At 30.9% G+C, this 20596-nt stretch overlaps 4 protein-coding genes and 1 long non-coding RNA gene across 6 annotated transcripts; 3 read left to right on the top strand and 2 right to left on the bottom strand.

Moving 5' to 3' along the window:
• Window positions 1-18: 18 nt before the first annotated feature.
• Window positions 19-1289, top strand: LOC124497254 (uncharacterized). The gene has a single exon (XM_047060891.2). The coding sequence runs from the start codon at window positions 140-142 to the stop codon at window positions 1196-1198; it is 1059 nt and encodes a 352-aa protein (XP_046916847.2). The 5' UTR covers window positions 19-139; the 3' UTR covers window positions 1199-1289.
• Window positions 1290-4529: 3240 nt separating this feature from the next.
• Window positions 4530-12053, top strand: LOC124496765 (uncharacterized). Its single transcript, XM_075732664.1, has 2 exons — window positions 4530-4599; window positions 8008-12053. The coding sequence occupies exon 2, from the start codon at window positions 8102-8104 to the stop codon at window positions 11672-11674; it is 3573 nt and encodes a 1190-aa protein (XP_075588779.1). The 5' UTR covers window positions 4530-4599; window positions 8008-8101; the 3' UTR covers window positions 11675-12053.
• Window positions 12054-13316: 1263 nt separating this feature from the next.
• Window positions 13317-17892, bottom strand: LOC124497144 (solute carrier family 15 member 2). Of its 2 annotated transcripts, none has more exons than XM_047060762.2 (5): window positions 17304-17892; window positions 16053-16176; window positions 15403-15983; window positions 15260-15343; window positions 13317-15186 (listed from the first exon to the last, which is right to left on the bottom strand). In XM_047060762.2, the coding sequence occupies exons 1-5, from the start codon at window positions 17310-17312 to the stop codon at window positions 13783-13785; spliced, it is 2202 nt and encodes a 733-aa protein (XP_046916718.1). In that variant the 5' UTR covers window positions 17313-17892; the 3' UTR covers window positions 13317-13782. The 2 variants fall into 2 exon arrangements, with proteins under 2 accessions (XP_046916718.1, XP_046916717.1); XM_047060761.2 differs by lacking the exon at window positions 17304-17892 and adding an exon at window positions 16261-16626.
• Window positions 17893-17917: 25 nt separating this feature from the next.
• Window positions 17918-19549, top strand: LOC142597659 (uncharacterized). Its single transcript, XR_012832329.1, has 2 exons — window positions 17918-18559; window positions 18635-19549. It is a non-coding gene; the product is annotated as an uncharacterized LOC142597659 (long non-coding RNA).
• Phb1 (prohibitin 1) lies at window positions 19029-20385 on the bottom strand. The gene is made up of 3 exons (XM_047060744.2): window positions 20101-20385; window positions 19601-20022; window positions 19029-19540 (listed from the first exon to the last, which is right to left on the bottom strand). The coding sequence occupies exons 1-3, from the start codon at window positions 20186-20188 to the stop codon at window positions 19229-19231; spliced, it is 822 nt and encodes a 273-aa protein (XP_046916700.2). The 5' UTR covers window positions 20189-20385; the 3' UTR covers window positions 19029-19228.
• Between the last annotated feature and the right edge of the window lie 211 nt (window positions 20386-20596).

The raw sequence follows: 20596 nt of genomic DNA, 5'->3' as shown, positions 1-20596 counted from the left end.
ATTTGAATCGATCGCTGTGTGTGTTTGTTTTGGAAAAAAAAATTTAATCAAAATTTTTTGATTTGAATTTTTCTTTTTTGTTTTGTTTTGTTTTGAGAGTTACAAGTTTCAAATCTAAATCATCATCATCATCATCATTATGGATTGGATGTATAAAGGTGTTTCAGGTCATGTTGATCGCGAAGATTATCTTACTGGACGTAAAATTGATAAATCATTTGAAATGATTGATCGTGAAGAGAATCCACATTTGCATCGTAATGATGATGATGAATTTTGTTTGCCAACAACATCAACATCAACATCAATGAACGATAATTTGGAACAATCCATAATGAACATGTCAAAAACAGATATTGTTGCCAAAATGCGTGAAGATCCATTATTTCAGATTAAAATGAAACAAATGGAAAAACGAAAAGAATTATTGAAAAATCCATTGAAATTGAAAAAATTGAAAAATCTATTACAATCATCGTTGGCAAAAGAGGAAAAGAGTAAAAAGAGAAAAAAGAAACGAAAAGCAAATGATAAAAAGAAAAAACAACGTAGTAAAAAAAGTCGAAAACATTCTAAACATTCATCAACTTCATCATCATCATCATCATCATCGACATCTGAATCTGAATCGGAATCATCAGATTCAGAATCAGATTCCAATCATCGATCAAAAAAATCCGCTCATCGTCATCATCATGATAATCGTGATCAACGAAAACATCAAAGTGATAGAAAATATCATTCTAATCAAAGACAATCAGAATCAACAAGAAGACATTCAAACAATGATAGCCATGATCGATATCGATCTTCAAAATCCAATCACCAATCATTGCCATCATTATCGAAAAATAAATCAAAATTAACGGAAGAAGAAATTGAACGAAAACGACGAGAAATGATGTCAAATGCAGAATGGCGTGAACAAACACGTAGTGAAAAAGTGACTAAATTAAATCAACGTGATCATCTTGAAGATCATCTTGCACGTGAATCATTTCGACGACAACATGATAATAATAATGATTCAGATGATGATCATGGCAATCATTCTGGTCGAAATAATAGTGGTTTTATTCGTTCAATGTTATCAAAAATGGCCGATAAAAATACTGTTGAAAGATCCATACAACAGAAACGTTTTCATTCACAACGTGATCACACAGCAATGGATAGGAATTTTGCAAGAAAAACCTAATTAATTAATTTTGCATCATTGACCATTTATAAATTCTTTTTTTTCCCATTTATTTTATAAATTAAAAAAAGCTGTTTTCAAACTAAAAAAACTAGGCCAAATTCAAAATTTATTGATCGATCGGAAATATCTTTTTTAGATTCGTTCTGCGATTGATTCATGAATTGATGGATAAATAAATTGATGATGTTACATAAGCATAAGAAATGTCATACATTTCTCTTCATTCAAATGACACACCTTCGGGTTTTTTTTTAAAAATACGGACGGATGCACAGATTTTCGCTTTCATCCACATAATACAAATACACACACCCAGAAAAATTTAAATCGAGGCTAAAGATGCTTCTTCTTTAAGAAGAATAGAGAAGAGACCTAGAGACCTAAATTCATCATCATCATCATCATCATCAATATCGTTATTCATGTGAAAGTGAAATTCATAAGCCACAGATTGTGTTGCCTATTCAATTCAACTTTCACATCACTGAAAATTTTTTTTTATTTTTTTTTTAATTTTGAAACATACCGTATATATTTACCGATATCGGTGATGATGATGTTTGATTGAGGGATTTTCGGATTTTTTCTTTTCTTTTCTTTTCTTGTTGTTGTTGTTGTTGATATGACCTTGTCCATGTCCGGTTTTTTTTTGGTCCACCATCGCCACCGACAACCACCATCACTATCAACAACAACAAACCATAAACACCATCGCCACCGACACCCGTATTACATCAAGATTGACAAAAAAAAGAGAAGAGAAAAAAATCAAACAAAAGATTTTTTTTTCTTTTTTCGATAAGGGTCCATGGATAAGAGTACAGGTAATGATGCGGTCGAGATTCATTCGATGCGTTTTTTTTTATCAGAAAAAAATGTTCCCACGCATCGCGCAAGCTATATTATATATAGCAAGCGTGGAGAGTGAGAGTGAATTTAAAAAAAATGAAATGAAATGAAAAGAAAAAAAAATTGAAAAGACTTACAGAGTGGGAGAGAAAACAGAAAAAGAGAGAAAGAAACAAGGCCAGTAGTGTATCAACAGTGTTCCAGAAAAAAAAATCTCATATATACCAAAGAGAGAAAGAGAAATGGTTGGTAGGTAGGTATAGGTATACAGGTTACAGGTTTCCAGGACCAAGGTGTGCAACACCAACAACAAGAGATATATACAGTTTTTGATGATGTAAGCTTACATCATCAACAGGCGCGGCATTAGGGTCGGGATTTTTTTTTTATTTCGTGCTTGACCCGTAATAATGGCCTAATGAAAAAAACGGTACCTACACACACACACTCACACACAAACACAATACCAAGATGCATCAAATTTTGAGAAATTGAAAGTTTTCAATATAGACAAGAGGCTGGGGTGGGGGTTTATATCTAGAATGGGGGTGGATATGAAGAAAAAGAAACAAAAAAAAGGAGGAGGAAGATGGTGACAATCAGATCAAATGATCCACCTTCTCGTCATATTGAACATCATATATATTTGAATCATAAGAAAAAAATTTTTTTTTTAATTTGAATTTGAAAAAAATTTCATCTTCGGGTCATGTATATATAAAAAGCGTACGAGATTTGTTGGGAAATTTTTTTTTTTTGATGTGACATTTTTCATCAAGTTCAACAACGACGACGACGAAAAAAAAAATTTCATCATTCTCATATTGGTGGACAGAACAGAGAATTGAAGAGAGACAGAGAGAAAAAAATTCTGGGATTCAAATTCAGAATCGACATTTCAGTGATCATCATCATCATCATCATCATCATCATTATTGTTTTTGTTTTCAACCTCCACAGAAAAAAAACCACCAAATGTGTGTATACCCAAATGAAGAGAAAATTTAAATAGCAATGTCGTCATTTCATTTATTATTATTATTATCGGCCCAAATGAATGAATAGAAAATAGAAATGAGAAAAGAAAAGTTTAAATGTCATCATCATCATCAACAAAAACAACAGTGAAAAACATTCCAGAAACATCGTCAACTGATAAAAATGAAAATAAAATAAAATCCGGGCATCATGATGATGATGATGATCATCATCATTCCCAGATCAAATGCATTTCCATTTGTTTGTAGTTAATGATGATGATGTTCAACAACAACAACAACAACAACAAAAAAAAAGAATTTTTCTGTTGCTGTCAAAACACCGGTCTGGGATATATTCTTCATCTGTGTGTGTGTGTATGTGTGTGTATGACATCATTCATTCATTCCAAGTAAAAATGATCCATGAGAATTTAGTGAAAAAAAAAATAAATCACAGGACCTAAGGGACCTGGAACAAAATAAAAAAAAATTTCATCATCTTCATCATCTGCTTTCGACTAACTTGATTCGGATTTTCAAACAAAAAAAAAAAAATACTGGACTAGAAGAAAAATCCTTACTCATCCTCTTCTTTATTTTACTCTAATACCAGAATAAAGAATTTTCAAATTCCAATTTGTAAATGTCGATTCGATAAACGAAAGATCGACCTGATCAACCGAATGATTGAAAAAAGACTGAAAAATAATCACTACAATACACACATATATCGAGAGGGAAACCAAATGTTTTTGTAAAAACTTTGTGATTCTGTGTGTGCGTGTGTGTGTGTGTGTAGGCGTGTGTGTGTGTTCCATAACAACATCATCATATGAAGATCAGAATCAGAAGATCTGAATATTAATAATAAAAAAAAACAACAAGAACAGACTATAGAAATATTCTGGATTCGTCGCAAAGAAAGAAAAAAAATCCAAATGTAATAAAGGTACCCTCTATTATATAACAATAATGATGATGATGATGATGACGAAATGAAAGAATTTTAACCCCCCTCCCCCGCCACTAAATCAACCACCATAAACAACAAACAAAGTTTCAAACAAAATTATCGTGCGCGCCAAACTAAAAATCACATATTAAATGTAAAAAACAGACGATGGCTTTTCGTTTTTTTTTTTTTTTTTTTTTTGATCATGATCGTCATCATCAACATCAACAATAATAATAATAATAACAACAACATGATGATGATGATGATGATCGTTGGATAGTCGTCGCACACCTTGAACTTGAAAAAATATATGTTTTTTTTTCATCTTCGTTGTCGTCGTCGTCGTAGTCGTCGTCCGTTCATTCGACACATTTTATTCGATTATAAAACAACAACAACAACAACAGAATATTATTTTATTCTTTTTTTTTGCAAATTTTCAAAATAAAAATGATGAGCTTTTTTCAACAGAAAAAAATCTGATTAAAAAATCTGATTATCAGTGACCATTGTCATCATAAATAATTAAATACATTTCAAAGAGTTTACATTATTATTATTACTGTTGTTTATTTTTTTTTGCCAATTTCATTCCAGAATCGAAATATAATCGGGTAAGTTTATCGAGAATTTCATTTGTTTATCATTCATTCATTATTATTATTATGGTATTTGCATGGCAATTTTGCATTGTTGTTTATTAAATTTTGTTGTGTAGTGTTTTGTTTTTTTTTTCTTGTTCATTGGATAATATTTCGGCCACTTGTTAACCCATGATCACACATTGAATGAATTTTTCATTTTTCATTTTTTTTTTTTTTTTTTTGAAGAATTTTTTTTCACTATTTTCACAATAAAAAAAAAGTTTGTTGCATTTGGTAGAAATTGCAGAAAAAAAAACAAAAACATTAGCCTTGAACATGAAAAACATTTCTTGATTTTCAATCAACAATGTTGTGTTATTTTTTTTATTCGTTTGTTTATTTGTGATATGGATCACATTGTGATGAAGGTGAAGGGTCAAATTCGTAGAAAATAATTGAAAATTAAAATGACAAAAAAAAAAATAGAGAGAGTGGGAGAGAAAGAAAAAACAGAAACCCGGATTGTTTTCACGGATTGTGGAAATAATGACAAGTAAATAGTACAATCAAAAGCAACAGCGAGAATAATTTCATCGAATCCAGAACCCAGAAGGAAAGAGAGAGAAAAAAAATCCAAAAACAAAATGAAAATCGCCAACGATGAAAGAGAGAGAATGAGAGAAAGAAATAGAAAAAAAAGAAAGAAAACAAACCAAAGGAATGGCACAATATATCTGGTTTGTTGTGTTAGTTTATTGACGTCAAACGATTCCCGGGAACATATTTTCTTCTTTCATTTCCAACAGAATCAAAAAAAAAAAAAAATAACCAGAATATATATGGTATATATATTGGTATAAGGGTTCCCGGTGCGTGCATCTGTATCTACATACTCTACATACAAATACCATATTATATATAATAAGTAGAATTGAAATGAACAGAATATAACACGGGAAATCTTCTGCTTACATGCATCAAAAAGAAAAAAAAATAAAAAATAGATGATGGTGATATATTCAAGACCGGACAAAATGAAAAGTAAAATAAAATAGAAAATGAAAAAACAAAATTTAATTCTTATGATGACGCCAGTATGAATTTATTATTATTTTTTTTCTCGCTAATTCACATGATGATGATGCATGATCAATCCGAATTGATAGTCAGCAAACATATTAGTGAGATAATAATTAATGCAAAAAGTTATGATTCTGTTGATGATGATTCTAGTGGGCGTAATTGCATTGTTTAACTACATCATCATCATAAACAACAACAATTCAATTTTATTATTGTTGTTGTTTGCCTTTTATTTGTTGTAAAAATTCATTTGTTGCTATGTGCCCCATTAGGTTTAGGTGTGTGTGGGTGTGTATATTTGTTTATTTCAATTATAGATTTCTTTTTGTTTTTTTGTGTTATATTGTGTTCAACCAACCGACTTGTATTTGACATTATCAAATTCAAGTAGAGAGATAGAGAGAGACAGAAAAAAGTGATTGCAAAAGCTTCAACTGGGTGTTCATAGTCATCATCATCATCAAATCACAGAATAAAAATCAGAATTAAAAACAAGGATGATGAAAATGTAGAATGGGGGGCTATCATCTATTGATGAGATTCAAACAATAATGATAGTCTAAAGAAGAAAAATATAAAATAAAAATGACTATACTCGATGATGATGATGATGATGATAAAGAATGGGCAAGAGAATAAAAAACAACCTACCCTACACTTTACCATAGGAATATTTTTTTTCAATTCTGGTAAACTCGAGCGCAATTTGCGTCATTACTTTCTGTTGATGGTGGTGGTGGTTTTTTTGCACTCAATAGAGAAAGAGAGAAAGAGAAAATCCTCCTCACTGGTTGGTTGTTTTTTTGGATCATTGATGATTGGATATCATTTTTTTTTGCTGTTTGACGTCATTGGAAAAAAAAATTTTTTCGGCTACTGACGAATAATAATGAAGATGATGGGCAAATAATTTTTTTTTATCCGGGATTCTACTTCTTTTTCATCTGAATAGCTTTGTATTTGTGTGTGGGTTTTTATTTTTGGAACATTTTCTGGAACATACACACACACACACACACAAACAGTGGAAAGCAAAAAGTCCCAGACATACTATATTGCCTTATAAATTTTTCTTGTGACATATAGCATAGACACCCACGCATGGCGCCCACAATTGAAAATTCTCAATAGTCATAGCCAACTATGGTGAATGGAATTTTTTTTTCTTTGAAATAGGAAAAACGTTACATGTTAATGGAACACACACACATATACAAAGAATGAATGTCTGTTTTCAATGTCAATGTCGCAATACAGGCCAATAAAAGCAAAGATGAAAAAAAATGTTTAAATATCAAAAAAAAGGAAAAGGAAATTAAATAAATAAATAATTAGATCAATCTATATCCTGAGAATTGGTAGGAAAGGTAAGAAAATTCGATTACTTACCAGTTGTACGTCATCATCATCATATTCAATGACCTTTGACACACACAACAAAAATGAAATCAAAAAAATTCGACGAAGAAGAAGAAGAAGAAGAAGAAATCTTTCAATACAAGGTTCTTTTTTTTTTGCTTCTATCTATTTGTTGTTGTCTTACTTCTGTATATTAGATTCTATTCTGTCGATAAAAAAAAAGAAAAAAAAATATTAAATGGAATGCCCAGCAGTGTTGTTGATAAATTGCTTGTTGAATGGTAAATGATATCAATGATTTGATGATGATGATGATGATGATGGCAGTTGTGGGTGTATATGTTCGAAAAACGAAAGAAAAGGAAAAAAAAATTTTTTTTCCCATTTTTAATCATTCGAATTCGAATATTTAAGAAGTGGATGGATGGAAGGAAAGATACAACCCTGATAGCAAGTGGATTCGAATTTTTTTTTTCATTTCATTTCATTTCATTGCGCTTCAATATATTATCATCATTGGTAATGGTAACGATGATGGTTTGTTTGTGTGTGTGTGTATAATGTGTGTGATGGCCATATTGAAATTCATGCCTTAGGCAATTATCGTTGGCGGCGGTGGCGGTTGTCTTCAAAAATGATGATGGTCGAAGTCGTTGATGGTTGGTTGGTTGGATAGATGATTGGTCGATGGTTAGTTGATTGGTTGATGGTCAAATTGAAATGAAATATCACAATCAATTCAATCTTTTGAAAATTCGTCGTCATCATTTGACGAATCTGTATGTGTGTATTTATGTCGATGTGATGTGTCGACGATATGACGATATGATGATGTGATGATGATGATGATGAGATCGTCATTTTCATCTGGAGCTTCTGTTTAACAAATAAAAAATTTATAATTTTGTTAATGAAAGAAAAAAAAAATTTAATTTCTTCGTGTAACCAGATTTTTACGTTTTTTTTTTGTTGTTGTTGTTGTTGATTTATTTGCAGGGGCGTGTGAACGTGTGGGTTTTTTTTTCTTCATCTTCTTGGATGTTAACGAAGAAGAGAATAATATTAAATATGTAATTGATATAGCCACCAAATGTCGAATAATCGTACACCATCAATCAATACGACAACAACAACAACAGCAACAACCACAACAACAACAGCGACGACGACGATATTAACATCAATTTCCCAGATACCATTATTATCACCATCATCATTATTAACCATTTCCTCTTGTTCCACTATTTCCACCAATATTCCTCCCATTTCTTCCACAACATCGACAATTATTTCAACAAAAACATTCGATTCGACTATTTTGACTGCCGATGTATTAACAACCCAACAACCAACAACAACTACAATAACAATAACGACAAAATCCTCAATAATGCCTTCATTAGTACATAATACCAAACGTAAACGTTTGGATGCTGTTGTAACAAAATTATCAATGTCAAAAATACGTAATCCATTATCATCATCCACCGCATCATCATCATCATCATCATTATTGTCAACAACCATATCTGAAGCATCAACAATTGTTCCAATTTGTTCCAATTTGGTTGATTATGATGAATTATCATCATCATCTGTAATTGACGATAATGATAATTCACCATCATCATCAACAGCCATAATGATTGTGGATGATGAAACAAAATCATCACCAAAAAAACAATTATCATTAGATTCAGAAATGAGCTTAACAGTTGGTAATTTAAATTTAAATATTTCAACATCAACATCATCATCAGAAATTATGGAAAAAAAATTTCATCATCATGCATCGACATCGACATCACCTTTATCATCACCATCATCAACGACAACGGCAACATACACAACATCATTGATTACTCCACCCACAACAAAATATTATGAAGATAAAAAAATTGAAACTACAAAAAATATTGATGAAATTATTGTTTCAGGCAATATTTTTGAAAGTAAAGAAAAATATTTTACTGATGATAATAAACAGGAGACGAAAATGAAAGATAATAATGATGACCATGAAGTTGTTGGCGGTAGCAAAAGAAGCAACAGCAGCAGCAGCAATGAACAATTATTATCAGGACCTAGATCATCATCATCTATATTATCAGGTAGCAACAAGCTACCAGTGATGATCACAACAACAACAACAACAGCAGCAACAACCACCACCAGTAGTCGATCAGGTAATTTGTTTTCAACATCGTCAACAGACGATAAAGTAAAAAACTTGAATACGAATCAACAACAACAAGAACATGAACAGGAATCTCAATCAACGAAAACTAATATCAGTGAAGAAAAAAATGATGATGATGGTGATGGCAAACTCTTAAGTCACGATTTAGCTGTAAGGCCAAAACAACAAGAACAGGCCAAAACATTAGAAATTGGTGAAAATGTTAAAGAAGAAAAAAATTCAACTTTGACGTCGTCGTCGACGTCGTCGGCGGCGGTGGCGGTGGCCAAATTCCAGCAGCAGCAACAACAACAACAACTACAAAAGCAGAAGCAACAGGTGACCGATCATCATCATGATGAACAGCAACAGCAGCCATTGCCACCGTCGTTGAAACAACAAGAAGAAAAAGAAAAAGAAAAAGAAGATGATGATGATGATGAAAATGAATACCAGCAGCTAAATCTAAAAAATAAGCAACAGGTCAAAACCGAATTGGCTATTCAGTCGATTTCGACCGGCGAACCGATCGTATCGACTTCGATATCACCGTCATCATCATTGAAACCATTTAAATTACCATTATTTGATTGTCTACCATTTCAATGTAAATGTCAACATTGTCACCAACATCAACAACAGCCACAACATTCGATTCGAATACCAACCATACAATCAACATCATTGATAATACCTATGCCAACTAGTTCAACATCACCGACCATGACTGGTCATCATCATCTTCATCATCATTCTCATCATCAGAAATCAACATATTGGCCACAACCACAATCATCATCCACATCGTCATCATCGGCTACATCAACAGCAATATGGTTTAATAATCCAAAAAAATTTTCATCAACCGGTGGCGATGGCCGTTCAACATCACCAACGACATCGACAACAACACCACCGGTTATGATGGGAAAATGTTCACCACCAATATTGGAATCGGCACGTATGCCAAATTATAAGAAACAAATTTTATCCGCTGCATTAAAACCACAACAACAACAACAAACGTATGAACAACCTGTAATGACATCCGGTATAGATATGATAACACCCGGTAAAAAACGTAGCTATTCCGATTCTGATGTACTAGTCGCTGATTATTTAACAATGAATGCAGCAGCTGTAGCCAAAAGTAATACTGCCGCTTTATCGTTATCACAACAACAACAAGAACCAATTCCATTAATTCGTACAGAATCTGGTCTAATTCATGATAAAATTGGACGATCATTGCCAAAATTGAAAACACAACATCAACATCATCATTATCATCATCAACAAGAATGTCCATTAGATTTATCTTGTAAAACAATAATAAAAAAACATCCACCACCACCGCCATTACCATTGAAAACTATTTCTACAACAATGCTCAATATTGCTCATCCATCATCATTATCATCATCATCATCATCATCATCGTCGGCAAAAACGACATCATCATCCTCATCAGCATCATCATCATCATATACACAGAATATATTCTTTAATGAATCCGATCCTAATACTCCAAATATTCCGGTTACATATCCATTCAATCAAACAGCAACAGCAGCAACTACATCAGAATTATTGTTAAAATATTCAAATTTATTATTAACAACAGTTACAGCATCTTCATCATCATTATCATCATCATCGGTACCACAAACATCGCCAAAACAAACAAAATATTCGCCACAAATATTACCATCAACAATATTATCATCACCGATTATAATTGCTGGACAATCTTTTAAAACACCATCAACAACAACAACTACAACGACAACTACAGCCGATAATATAATCACTAGTACAACATATCAACGTCATATAAAAAAATCATTTAAATCGAAAAGTTCTGAAGATTTTTCATCAACTTCAGCTACTTCGGAAATTACTGCTGCTGCTGCTGCCGCTGGTGGTGGTGGTGGTGGTGTTGGTGGTGGTAAAAGCTGTTCATTAACCGATCTAGTAATTGATAGTAGTAATCGTGGTACAATAACGAATCGTTTATCGACCAAGTCATTTACTTGTACCATTTGTAATGAAACATTTGGACAACATGATAGGCTTGCTAAACATATTGCAAGTAGACATAAAAATCGTCAACAATGTGATTCGGTGGCGAAAAAATATCTATGTGAAATTTGTCATCGTTCATTTGCACGTAGCGATATGTTATCAAGACATGGTCGTGTACATACCGGTATTAAACCATATGCATGCGATATTTGTGATCAAGCATTTTCACGTTCCGATCATTTACATACACATTTGCGTACACATTCTGGTGAAAAACCATATAGATGTGAATTTCGTAATTGTGGTTATGCTGCATGTCGTCGTGATATGATATCTAGACATATGCGTACACATTTTCGTTATGAAAATTCAACAACAACAACAACAACAACAACATCGACATCGACATCGACATCCACAACAAATCAACAATCATCATCATCAACTGGTGATTTTTAATATATAATCATTAAAATTCATATCGATAACCAGAATCGGACCTCAAAAATATTGAAATTACTGTCCACTGTCCAAACATACTTTTTTTGTTTTTCATTTTTTTTTACACTTACCACCATCTTACCTAATGCTGCACAACCATGAACAACAGTGATCTCTAATTTCATTTTTTTTTTCAATTTTTTTTGCATCTTACCTTTGTCTGTGTGTGTGTGTGTGTTTATGTCCAAATCAATTAATGAAAAGGAAATTCATGTATAACAACAACAACAAACAACAACAACAAAAAAAACAAAACAAAACAAAACAAAACTTGCCATAATAATCCAATGATTCTGATATTTGTCTATTTTTTTTACCTCTTTTTGTTTTAATAATGAAAATTTAAATATGCAAAAATAAAAAAAAAATTTAACAAAAAAATTACTTGCTTGCTTGCTTTTTTTTTGCTGAAACGAAATCAACCAAAAAAACGAAGAAAAAAACTGGAGAAAAGAATTTCAATTTGATACCATTATCATCATCATCATCAACGTCGTCATTATTATGGCACATGGAATAGTCAAGAGTAAAGGTTAAAAGTCAACGATAATCATAGCTTGTTGTATTTTTCTTTTCTCTTTCTCTCTTGAACAATCTTTGAACAACAACAACAACAAAACCGAACAAATGAGTGGGTGTTTAAAAAACATAAAAACGATTCTATTGATCGATCGATTTGATTCGAATGTTTTTTTTTTCGTTTTCGTTTTGTTCGTTTTTGTTCGAAATCAACCTAACCTGTCATTATAGCCATATTTTGTGTGATTTGGCCGGTTCATTTTGTTGTTGTTGTTGTTGATCCATTTTCGTTTGAATTTGAAACAAAAAAAAACAAAACAAAACAAAACGAAAATTCAATTAATGGGTAGGTGGTGGTGGGTGGGTTGGTTCATATAAAAATGTTTTTCAAAACAACGAACAACGAATGATGAATGATGAATGAATGATGATGACCACAACATGATTATTATAAGTGAATCTTTTTCTTTCTTTTTTTGGACCATCAATGATTGTCGATTTCATTTTATCATTCATTTGTTGTGAAAAGAAAAGAAATGAAAAAAATTTCTGCTCTCAAAAAAACGTCATAATACAAAAGATGTTGTCGTCATCGGTCAAAATTTTCTTTTTTTTGTTGACGAAATGGAATGATTTTTTGTTTTATTTTTTTTTTTTTTAATTTTAAATTCAATGCCTCCTCCACATTCTATTACTACGAAATTTAAATTAATTTTTTTGTTCCCATTTTGTTCTTTTATTCATTTCATCCATTCATTCATTCATTTGTATTCGATTTTTTTTTTGTTATTCATTACAACAAACAATCAACAGGTAGGTATATATGCACGTAATAATGAGATTTTTTTTACGTTCCTAAAACTAGAATGGTCATAGAAAAATGACCAAGTCAATTAATTTGCATTTAAAATTCCATTGACCACCACCATCATCATCATGTGTCCCTTTCATAGGCCCATTTTTTTTTGTTATCACAATGTTAAATTGGAACAACGAAAAAAAAACTAAAAATAGCCAAGACAACAACAACAACAAAAGCAGCAGAAGTAAGAAGGGCACCGACTAATGGAAGTCCACACACTGAGGCCATAGGGTAATTTATTTAATTTTTTTCCATTTTGTTTGTCATTATTTTTTTTTGTTATTCAAGTTTTTTTTTCATTTAATTTTCAATCAAAAAAATTTTTTTTTCGTTTGAATTTTAAATCTAAAAGAAATAGAAAGTCTTTTTGTTGTTGTTGTTGTTGTCCGTAAACATATTGGTGAAAATCATACAAAAAGACCACCACCAAATGTGTGTGTGTAATGTGTGACAAACGGTGAAGTGACAATTATTCAATTTTTTTTTTCGTTAAATTATACAACAGGTTTTTTCTCTTGCCTTTTTTTTTTTTTTTTGTCGATTACGCAGTATAATAATAATGTGTAAATAAGTTGATTTGTCGATTTTTGTTGAATATAAAATAAATAATTTCGTTGATTGAAATGAATGAATGTAATAAATGTAAAACGAACAAATGATGAAATAAAATTGATTACAAATTAATTCAATCTATTTTTGTAGCCATTGTTGTTGTTGTTGTTGTTGTTTTGTTATTTGATTGAATTTGTTTCATTGATAAATTTTCTGTTGATGGACGTGTTGATGTTGTCGATGATGATGAACCACCATCAATCATGTCTAATTGTTGTCGATCACTAGATTGTTCATCACTATCATAGCAATCATTGTCATTATCATTATCACTTTGATATGGTATATAAAAATAGGCCATTACAGCAAATATCAATGCATCAATAAACATAAGACCAAAAAATAGGAAAAATTCATGTGATTGTTTTTTGAATTTTACCAATGTTATAAGGGCAACAATAAGATTTCCAAATGCAACGGTCATCAGCCATGCTGCTTGTAGTACAGATTTCATTGATTTTGGTGCTTGTGAATAGGAAAATTCCAATCCAGTAATGGAGAATAAAATTTCTGCAGCTGTCATTATAAGATATTGAATCAATTGTAAAAATATTGATAATTTATTCTCATCAACGATCCGAGATAATCGTGATTCTGGTTCAGTATTTAGATCACCAATGATTACTTGGATATATGTAGCACCTTGTCCCATCATTGGATATGTCATGCGTTTATTTTCACCAATCATTAAGACAATATCTTCACCAATAATATCCACTTCGAATGGATTTAAATAGCCAATTGTTCTACCAGTGTCAATATTGTGCTGTACAATATTTGTAACCAATCCATCTTTATGACCGTCGATGGCGAATTTATCAAGAGTTTCATTGAAATTTTTCAAATCAAATATAGTGAACAATTTAGCGCCGCTTGTATCTGGTTTGACTAATATATTTTCCCATACGAATTTCAATGGTGTTTCAACGGTGGTATAATAAAGAACTAATGTTTCATCATCCGTGAAATTCGTGATTGGACCAAATTCTGATTCCAATGATGATCGTTCAATATTGTCTAGAACTTTGATTTCATTTGGCATTAGTGTAATGTTTGAGAGAATGGTCAAATTTTTGGGCATATTATTAACGATGGCTAAATGATTATGACCAGGCATCATTGAAACAGGTGCTTCAGCTTCTATTGATAGCTGGAAAAAACCACAAACACCAAATGATAATGATGCTAATAGACCACCGATAACTATTCGTTTCAATGGGGTATAAAGACCAATTTTGTTCATCATTGGATAGATAAGATAATCGAAAATTGGTACGAAAAATATGACCAAAAATGGATTAATGGCTTGAATTTGATCTGGTTTTATGGTGAAATGTTCACCAAGTTGTCCGTTCATACGAATTGCTTGTAATGTCCATCGAGATGCTTGTTGATCAAACAATGCCCAAAATACAGGTAATGGTATATACAAGAATAGTATACGAAGCAATGCTTTTACATCTTTACGTGTTTTATTCTTTCAAAAAAAACAATGAAAAAAAACAATGAGAAAAAAAATTCTAGATAAAAATCAATAAAAAGTTTCTTACATCATATTTATCATCAGCATAATCGATCCAATGTTCTTTTTTCGTTGAATTTGATGATGAAAAAAATCGTCGATAAAATGCTCGCTATAAAATGAAATTTGAAATGATAAAAAATTGTAAATTCTAAACAGAAAAAAACTTACCCCAATACAGCTAAAAACACGAAATACAATATTATTTTTTTCCGGTGGATTAATAGTATAACCAGTTATAAATTTTCCCAATATAAACAATATCAAAGCAACAACCATCAATATGGCTGGAACTCCGAATGCTAATGGATAACAATCGGATCGACCTAAACATGAGACATTTTGACGTAGAACTGGTGTTAAAAATGTTGAAATTAAACTGCCCGAATTGATAGCAATATAGAATAATGAAAAAAATTGTTGCAATTGTCGTTCTTGTCCTGGTTTAAATTGATCGCCACCAAATGCTGAAACACATGGTTTTATGCCACCGGTACCAATTGCAATCAATGCCAATCCAATAAATGATATCCACACGGTACCACCAATGGATGCACCAGATATAATAATATTACCAGCTGCATATATACAAGAAATACTCAAAATGGTCCAATATTTTCCCAAATATGAATCAGCAATTATAGCACCAAAAACTGGTGTAAAATAACAGACCATAACAAATATATGATAAATTTGTGTGGCTAAATCTTCATTGAATAATAATACATATTTGAAATAAAGAACCAAAATTGCTAAACAAAAAAAAAAGACAAAAGATTAATAATCAGATAATATTTATGAATCATCAAGTTGGAACTTACTTCGCATTCCATAAAAAGAGAAACGTTCACAAAATTCATTACCAATAATGAATAGAATGGATTTTGGATATGGAATCTTTTTTTCACCACCATTCTCTTTATCCACTGTATATGAATTTGAATTCTGTTTTGTAGAGTGATGAAAAAATTGACATTAAAAAAAAAATCAGGTAAACATTAAATTTATCATCTGCCATGCTATACTAACAGCCATTTTGAGTGGATTTTTCATTTTTCAATTGTCATCAATCAATCAATCAATCGAAACAAACTTAAACCAAAATGAAAAACAAAAAACAAAAAAATTCCAAAATATTTTCGATGTAAAAGTGTTGCATAAAAATTGGCAATCGTTTTTTTTTTGGTGGTTATCAATAATCAAAAATTCTTTAAAAAAAAACAAAAACTTTTACAAACACAGACACAAATGAGATGAAAAAATTTTTTTTTTCTACAAATAAAAGTCAAATAAAAATTTTTGCTGCTTCTTGTTTTTATTGTTTTTTTCTTGTCTCAATTGAACTATATGGTTGTCATTGGGCAATGAATTTGGGTTATCAAATACATACACACACAAATATTATGGCCACACAATAATCCGATGGTTATCAATGCAATGTGGATGATTAAATCAAAAAAAAAAAAAAAAAAAATGGTCGTTGGACAAGCAATATATAAAGAAGCGGTAAATGCAACAAAATTTGATTATGAATGATAATAATGAGATAATGATGATGATGGTTATTTTTACAATTTTTAATTACAAGTGAATTAAAAAAGAATCTGATATCATAAAAAAATGGAGAAAAATCGGGTATTAATTAATTTTTTTCCCTGATTTTTTTGATTGTGCCAAAGCAGCAATCATATAATGAGACACACGAATGAAATGATGATGATAATAAAAAGAAAAAAAAATCGATTTTCGATGATTCGATGAACAACAAAAACAAAACATTCGAATTCTATTCACAGGAAATAATTATCGTACATACATAAATAACGTAACCATGCCAATTGATTGAGATGATCATAGATGAGCATCATCAACTTAAATATATAATATATCTCTGAGCAACGATAATCGATTTTTTTGTTTTTGATTTTATTTTTCATCATAATCTTTAAATTACTATACATTTAGATTGAATGTTGATTGAATTAATAATTGATCTCCTGGATACAAATGATGTCAACGACAATAAAGCATTGATTGAAAGAAATCAAAAAAAAAAAAAAATCAATTCTTACCTTTGACATGTTTGTTACAAATGTTTGTTGATCCGATGATGATTATTTGACAACCACGCTGGTTTTTTTTTTTGAACATTCACAATATTTAGAAAAGAATCCAAAAATAGGAAGGGTGTTGTTGTTGTTGCAATCAAAAAGCTCAAAATGATGATGATGATTTGAACATGTGTGTGTGTGATGGATGGATAAAAATAGACTGATCCCGGATATATTCGAATTCGAATTTTTCATACACACTCGCACACACACACAGAAAGATGGAGAAATTAACAATCCATGAATGAATGGTAAAGAATCTTTTTTCAATTTTCTAAATTTGTTGTTGTTGTGTTTTCCACCAGCAAAAAAAAAAACACATGAATAAATTTGAAAAGAAGAAAAACAAGTTGTGAAATAATGAAAATTGAATATCGAGAAAAAAAAACCCTTTATCTCAGTCGTTGCAAAAGAAACTTTGTTTTTAAATCGAAAAACAAAACAAAAAAAAATTTTTTTTTGTTTTTTTTTGTTCTCTCTGTTGTGTTGATCATCAGCCAGTCAGCCAACCAACCAGCCAACAACATAAAACCGGAGCCAAAATGTGAATATTATTCGACTGTTTGTGTGTGATAAGTTATTATCACAAGATGAACGAAAGATGACAAGTTGATTTTTTTTTCCATCATAAAAACCATGATGATGATGATGATTGGTGTTACAACTAAATGATTGATGACCGACCACCGCCACCATCATCATCATCACCGGATGAGAAACATTTTTGTTTAAAAAAAAAGAAAATTTTCTTCAAAATCTAAGAGTTCAATGTACAAAAATCTATATGGAAAAAAATTTGACCGAAAAAAACAACCAACCAACCAACCAACAAAAAAAACACAAAAAACATGTGTGTTTTTTTGTTGTTGTTTTTTCATTACAAACTCGTTCATTGATGTCTTTTGCTTTTGTCGATGACTTTTAATTTCATTTAAAAGAACAACAAAAAAAATTCATTTCTGGTATTGTGAATGATTCGGCTGAAAAAAAATTAATGAAATTCATTTTTTTCTTTTCATTTTCAATTTGGCTTCCAGGTTTTTTATCCTTCAAATACCATAAATCAATCAATCAATCATTCATTGGTATCGAATGTGATCGACACACACACACAACTACATTGGATCCCTTTATTTGTTTGTATAATTTGGAATTTTTCTCCCCCCACTACCACCACCACCACCACCACAACCATCATTCGATGATGATGAAATCAGGTATGTAACATATGCCAGCATAATTGACAATGTAATTTTAAATTTTTTTTATTATTATTATTTATTAATTATCAGGTAAGGATTAAGGTAAAAGAAAAAAAAAGAAATCTAGCACTCACGTGAGATAATAAATCATGTGTCTGTGTTTTGTTTGTTGTATGGAACAATGACATCCTATCATCATCATCATCACACATCATCACACATCATCAAAATCCTTCATAGGTGACCTGTAGTTATGTTAATTAAAATTTTTCTGTTCCAATAATAAGACACAAAGTAAGTGAAAGTGGTGTGATTGGAAAAAATGAAAATTGGAACAACTTGTCTGGATTTCAAGATGGTCACAAGATTTTTCTTTTCCTGTCAAATCGGGTAAAAATTATGGAAAAATTTTTATTTGTTTATACTCAAATGCAAACAAAGTAAATAAAAAAATAAAATAAAATTGAATCAAGAAATCAAGGAATTTTTTGTTTTGTTTATTTATTTATTCATCTGATTCAAATACAAGAAAAAAAAATTCAATGATTTACTTGGAATTTTTTTTTGCACTACAGAATTACAGAATTTTCAAGAAACTATTAATAGGAGGAAAAAAAACGGAAATCTTGATGAACAATCTTGATGTTCAAAGATGATGGTCACTTGAATTTTCATTTTGTATTATTACATTTGTGGTAAACTTAATAATGTATGTTGACCAGGTGGAAGATAGGCAATATTACGTGAACGTGATAATTGTTTAGCAATTTCTTCAGCAGCTTCCATACGACGTAATTCAACCAATGCTTCACCACAATCACCAAATGCTTTAGCCAATAATGATGCTGCTTGTGAATCACCTTCAGCACTGATAACTGCTGCTTTTTTCAAATGTTCAGCTTTTTCCACAACAAAACGGGCACGTTCTGCATCCTGTTGTGCAACTTGTTTCATTTCAACAGCAGCCGTAAATTCACGACCAAAACCTAAATGTGTCTAAAGAAAAAGGAATCGTTGAAATCAAATGAAAACAAAAAAAAAAAACAAGAATTTTACCAATGAAATGTCATCAAGTACAAGACCAAAATGAGAGGCACGTTCAGTTAAATCTTCACTAACACGACTTGATACAATTTCACGTTGTGTAATCAATTCGCCGGCATCAAATTGTGCAACAACAGCTTTTAGTACTTCATTTGTAATCGATGGCAATACACGTTGATCATAATCTTCACCTAGACTACTATATAATTTCGGCAATTCCGATGGTATTGGACGGAATAATATCCTCAATGTAATATTGACTGTTTGTAAATCTTTACTGCCGGTTATTACTGATACCGATTTTGGTCGTGATCGTATATCATATATGATGGCACGTTGTACCCATGGAATCAAAAAATGTGTACCTTCACCGACAACATTTTTTTTAATGCCAGCAAAACGATCAAAAATAACAGCTCGTGATCCACCGTCGACTGTAAATAGAAAAATGAAGATGAATATTTCAAATGTGAAAAAACACAATTCGCTAAAAAAAAAAACACAATTCTTACCATTATACAATGAAGTATTCAGAACACTAGCACCAATAGCTAAACCAATACCTAGCCGGCCAAGACTGTTGAGAATTTGTGCAGCCATTATTATTGTTGTTTCAAGAAAAAAAATCAATAAATTCCGCAAACAAAAAAATCAAAATTAATTCAACAAGAAATTAGTGACAATACAAGATTTGGCGAATCAAAAAAAAAAATTCTCACGCAATGACATCAAGCATGGTTTTTTTTTTTTTTTTGGTCAAGCATCAGCCAAAGTATGGAATCATATGTTCGAAAGTAAAAGAGAAAAAAAAATTCGAATACCATTCATAAATGATAGGACCGATGGAATTTTTTTTTTTTTTTTTTTTTGGTTTTTAATCTTCATCAAGAACCAGCAAAAAAAAAAAATTAGAAAAATAAAACAACCAAAAACATTTAATTAATAAAATGAATTTAGAAATTGTGTACACCTAAATTCTCATTGAATTATCATAGTTCATTTTTGAAA

Source organism: Dermatophagoides farinae, chromosome 7 (genome assembly GCF_024713945.1).
Source record: "Dermatophagoides farinae isolate YC_2012a chromosome 7, ASM2471394v1, whole genome shotgun sequence".
NCBI lineage: Eukaryota > Metazoa > Arthropoda > Arachnida > Sarcoptiformes > Pyroglyphidae > Dermatophagoides > Dermatophagoides farinae.
Note: the sequence above shows the minus strand (reverse complement) of the source record. Positions and strands in the feature narration are given on the sequence as shown.

Bases quoted from the DNA above. Each gene is read 5' to 3' on its own strand.
- LOC124497254 (XM_047060891.2), top strand. From the start codon at position 140: ATGGATTGGATGTATAAAGGTGTTTCAGGTCATGTTGATCGCGAAGAT.
- LOC124496765 (XM_075732664.1), top strand. From the start codon at position 8,102: ATGTCGAATAATCGTACACCATCAATCAATACGACAACAACAACAACA.
- LOC124497144 (XM_047060761.2), bottom strand. From the start codon at position 16,284: ATGAAAAATCCACTCAAAATGGCT. The intron at 16,177-16,260 runs GTTAGTATAGCA...TCTACAAAACAG, and splicing joins AAAATCCACTCAAAATGGCT to AATTCAAATTCATATACAGT. The intron at 15,984-16,052 runs GTAAGTTCCAAC...TTTTTTGTTTAG, and splicing joins CTCTTTTTATGGAATGCGAA to CAATTTTGGTTCTTTATTTC.
- Phb1 (XM_047060744.2), bottom strand. From the start codon at position 20,188: ATGGCTGCACAAATTCTCAACAGTCTTGGCCGGCTAGGTATTGGTTTA. The intron at 20,023-20,100 runs GTAAGAATTGTG...TTCTATTTACAG, and splicing joins GAATACTTCATTGTATAATG to TCGACGGTGGATCACGAGCT. The intron at 19,541-19,600 runs GTAAAATTCTTG...CTTTTTCTTTAG, and splicing joins TACTTGATGACATTTCATTG to ACACATTTAGGTTTTGGTCG.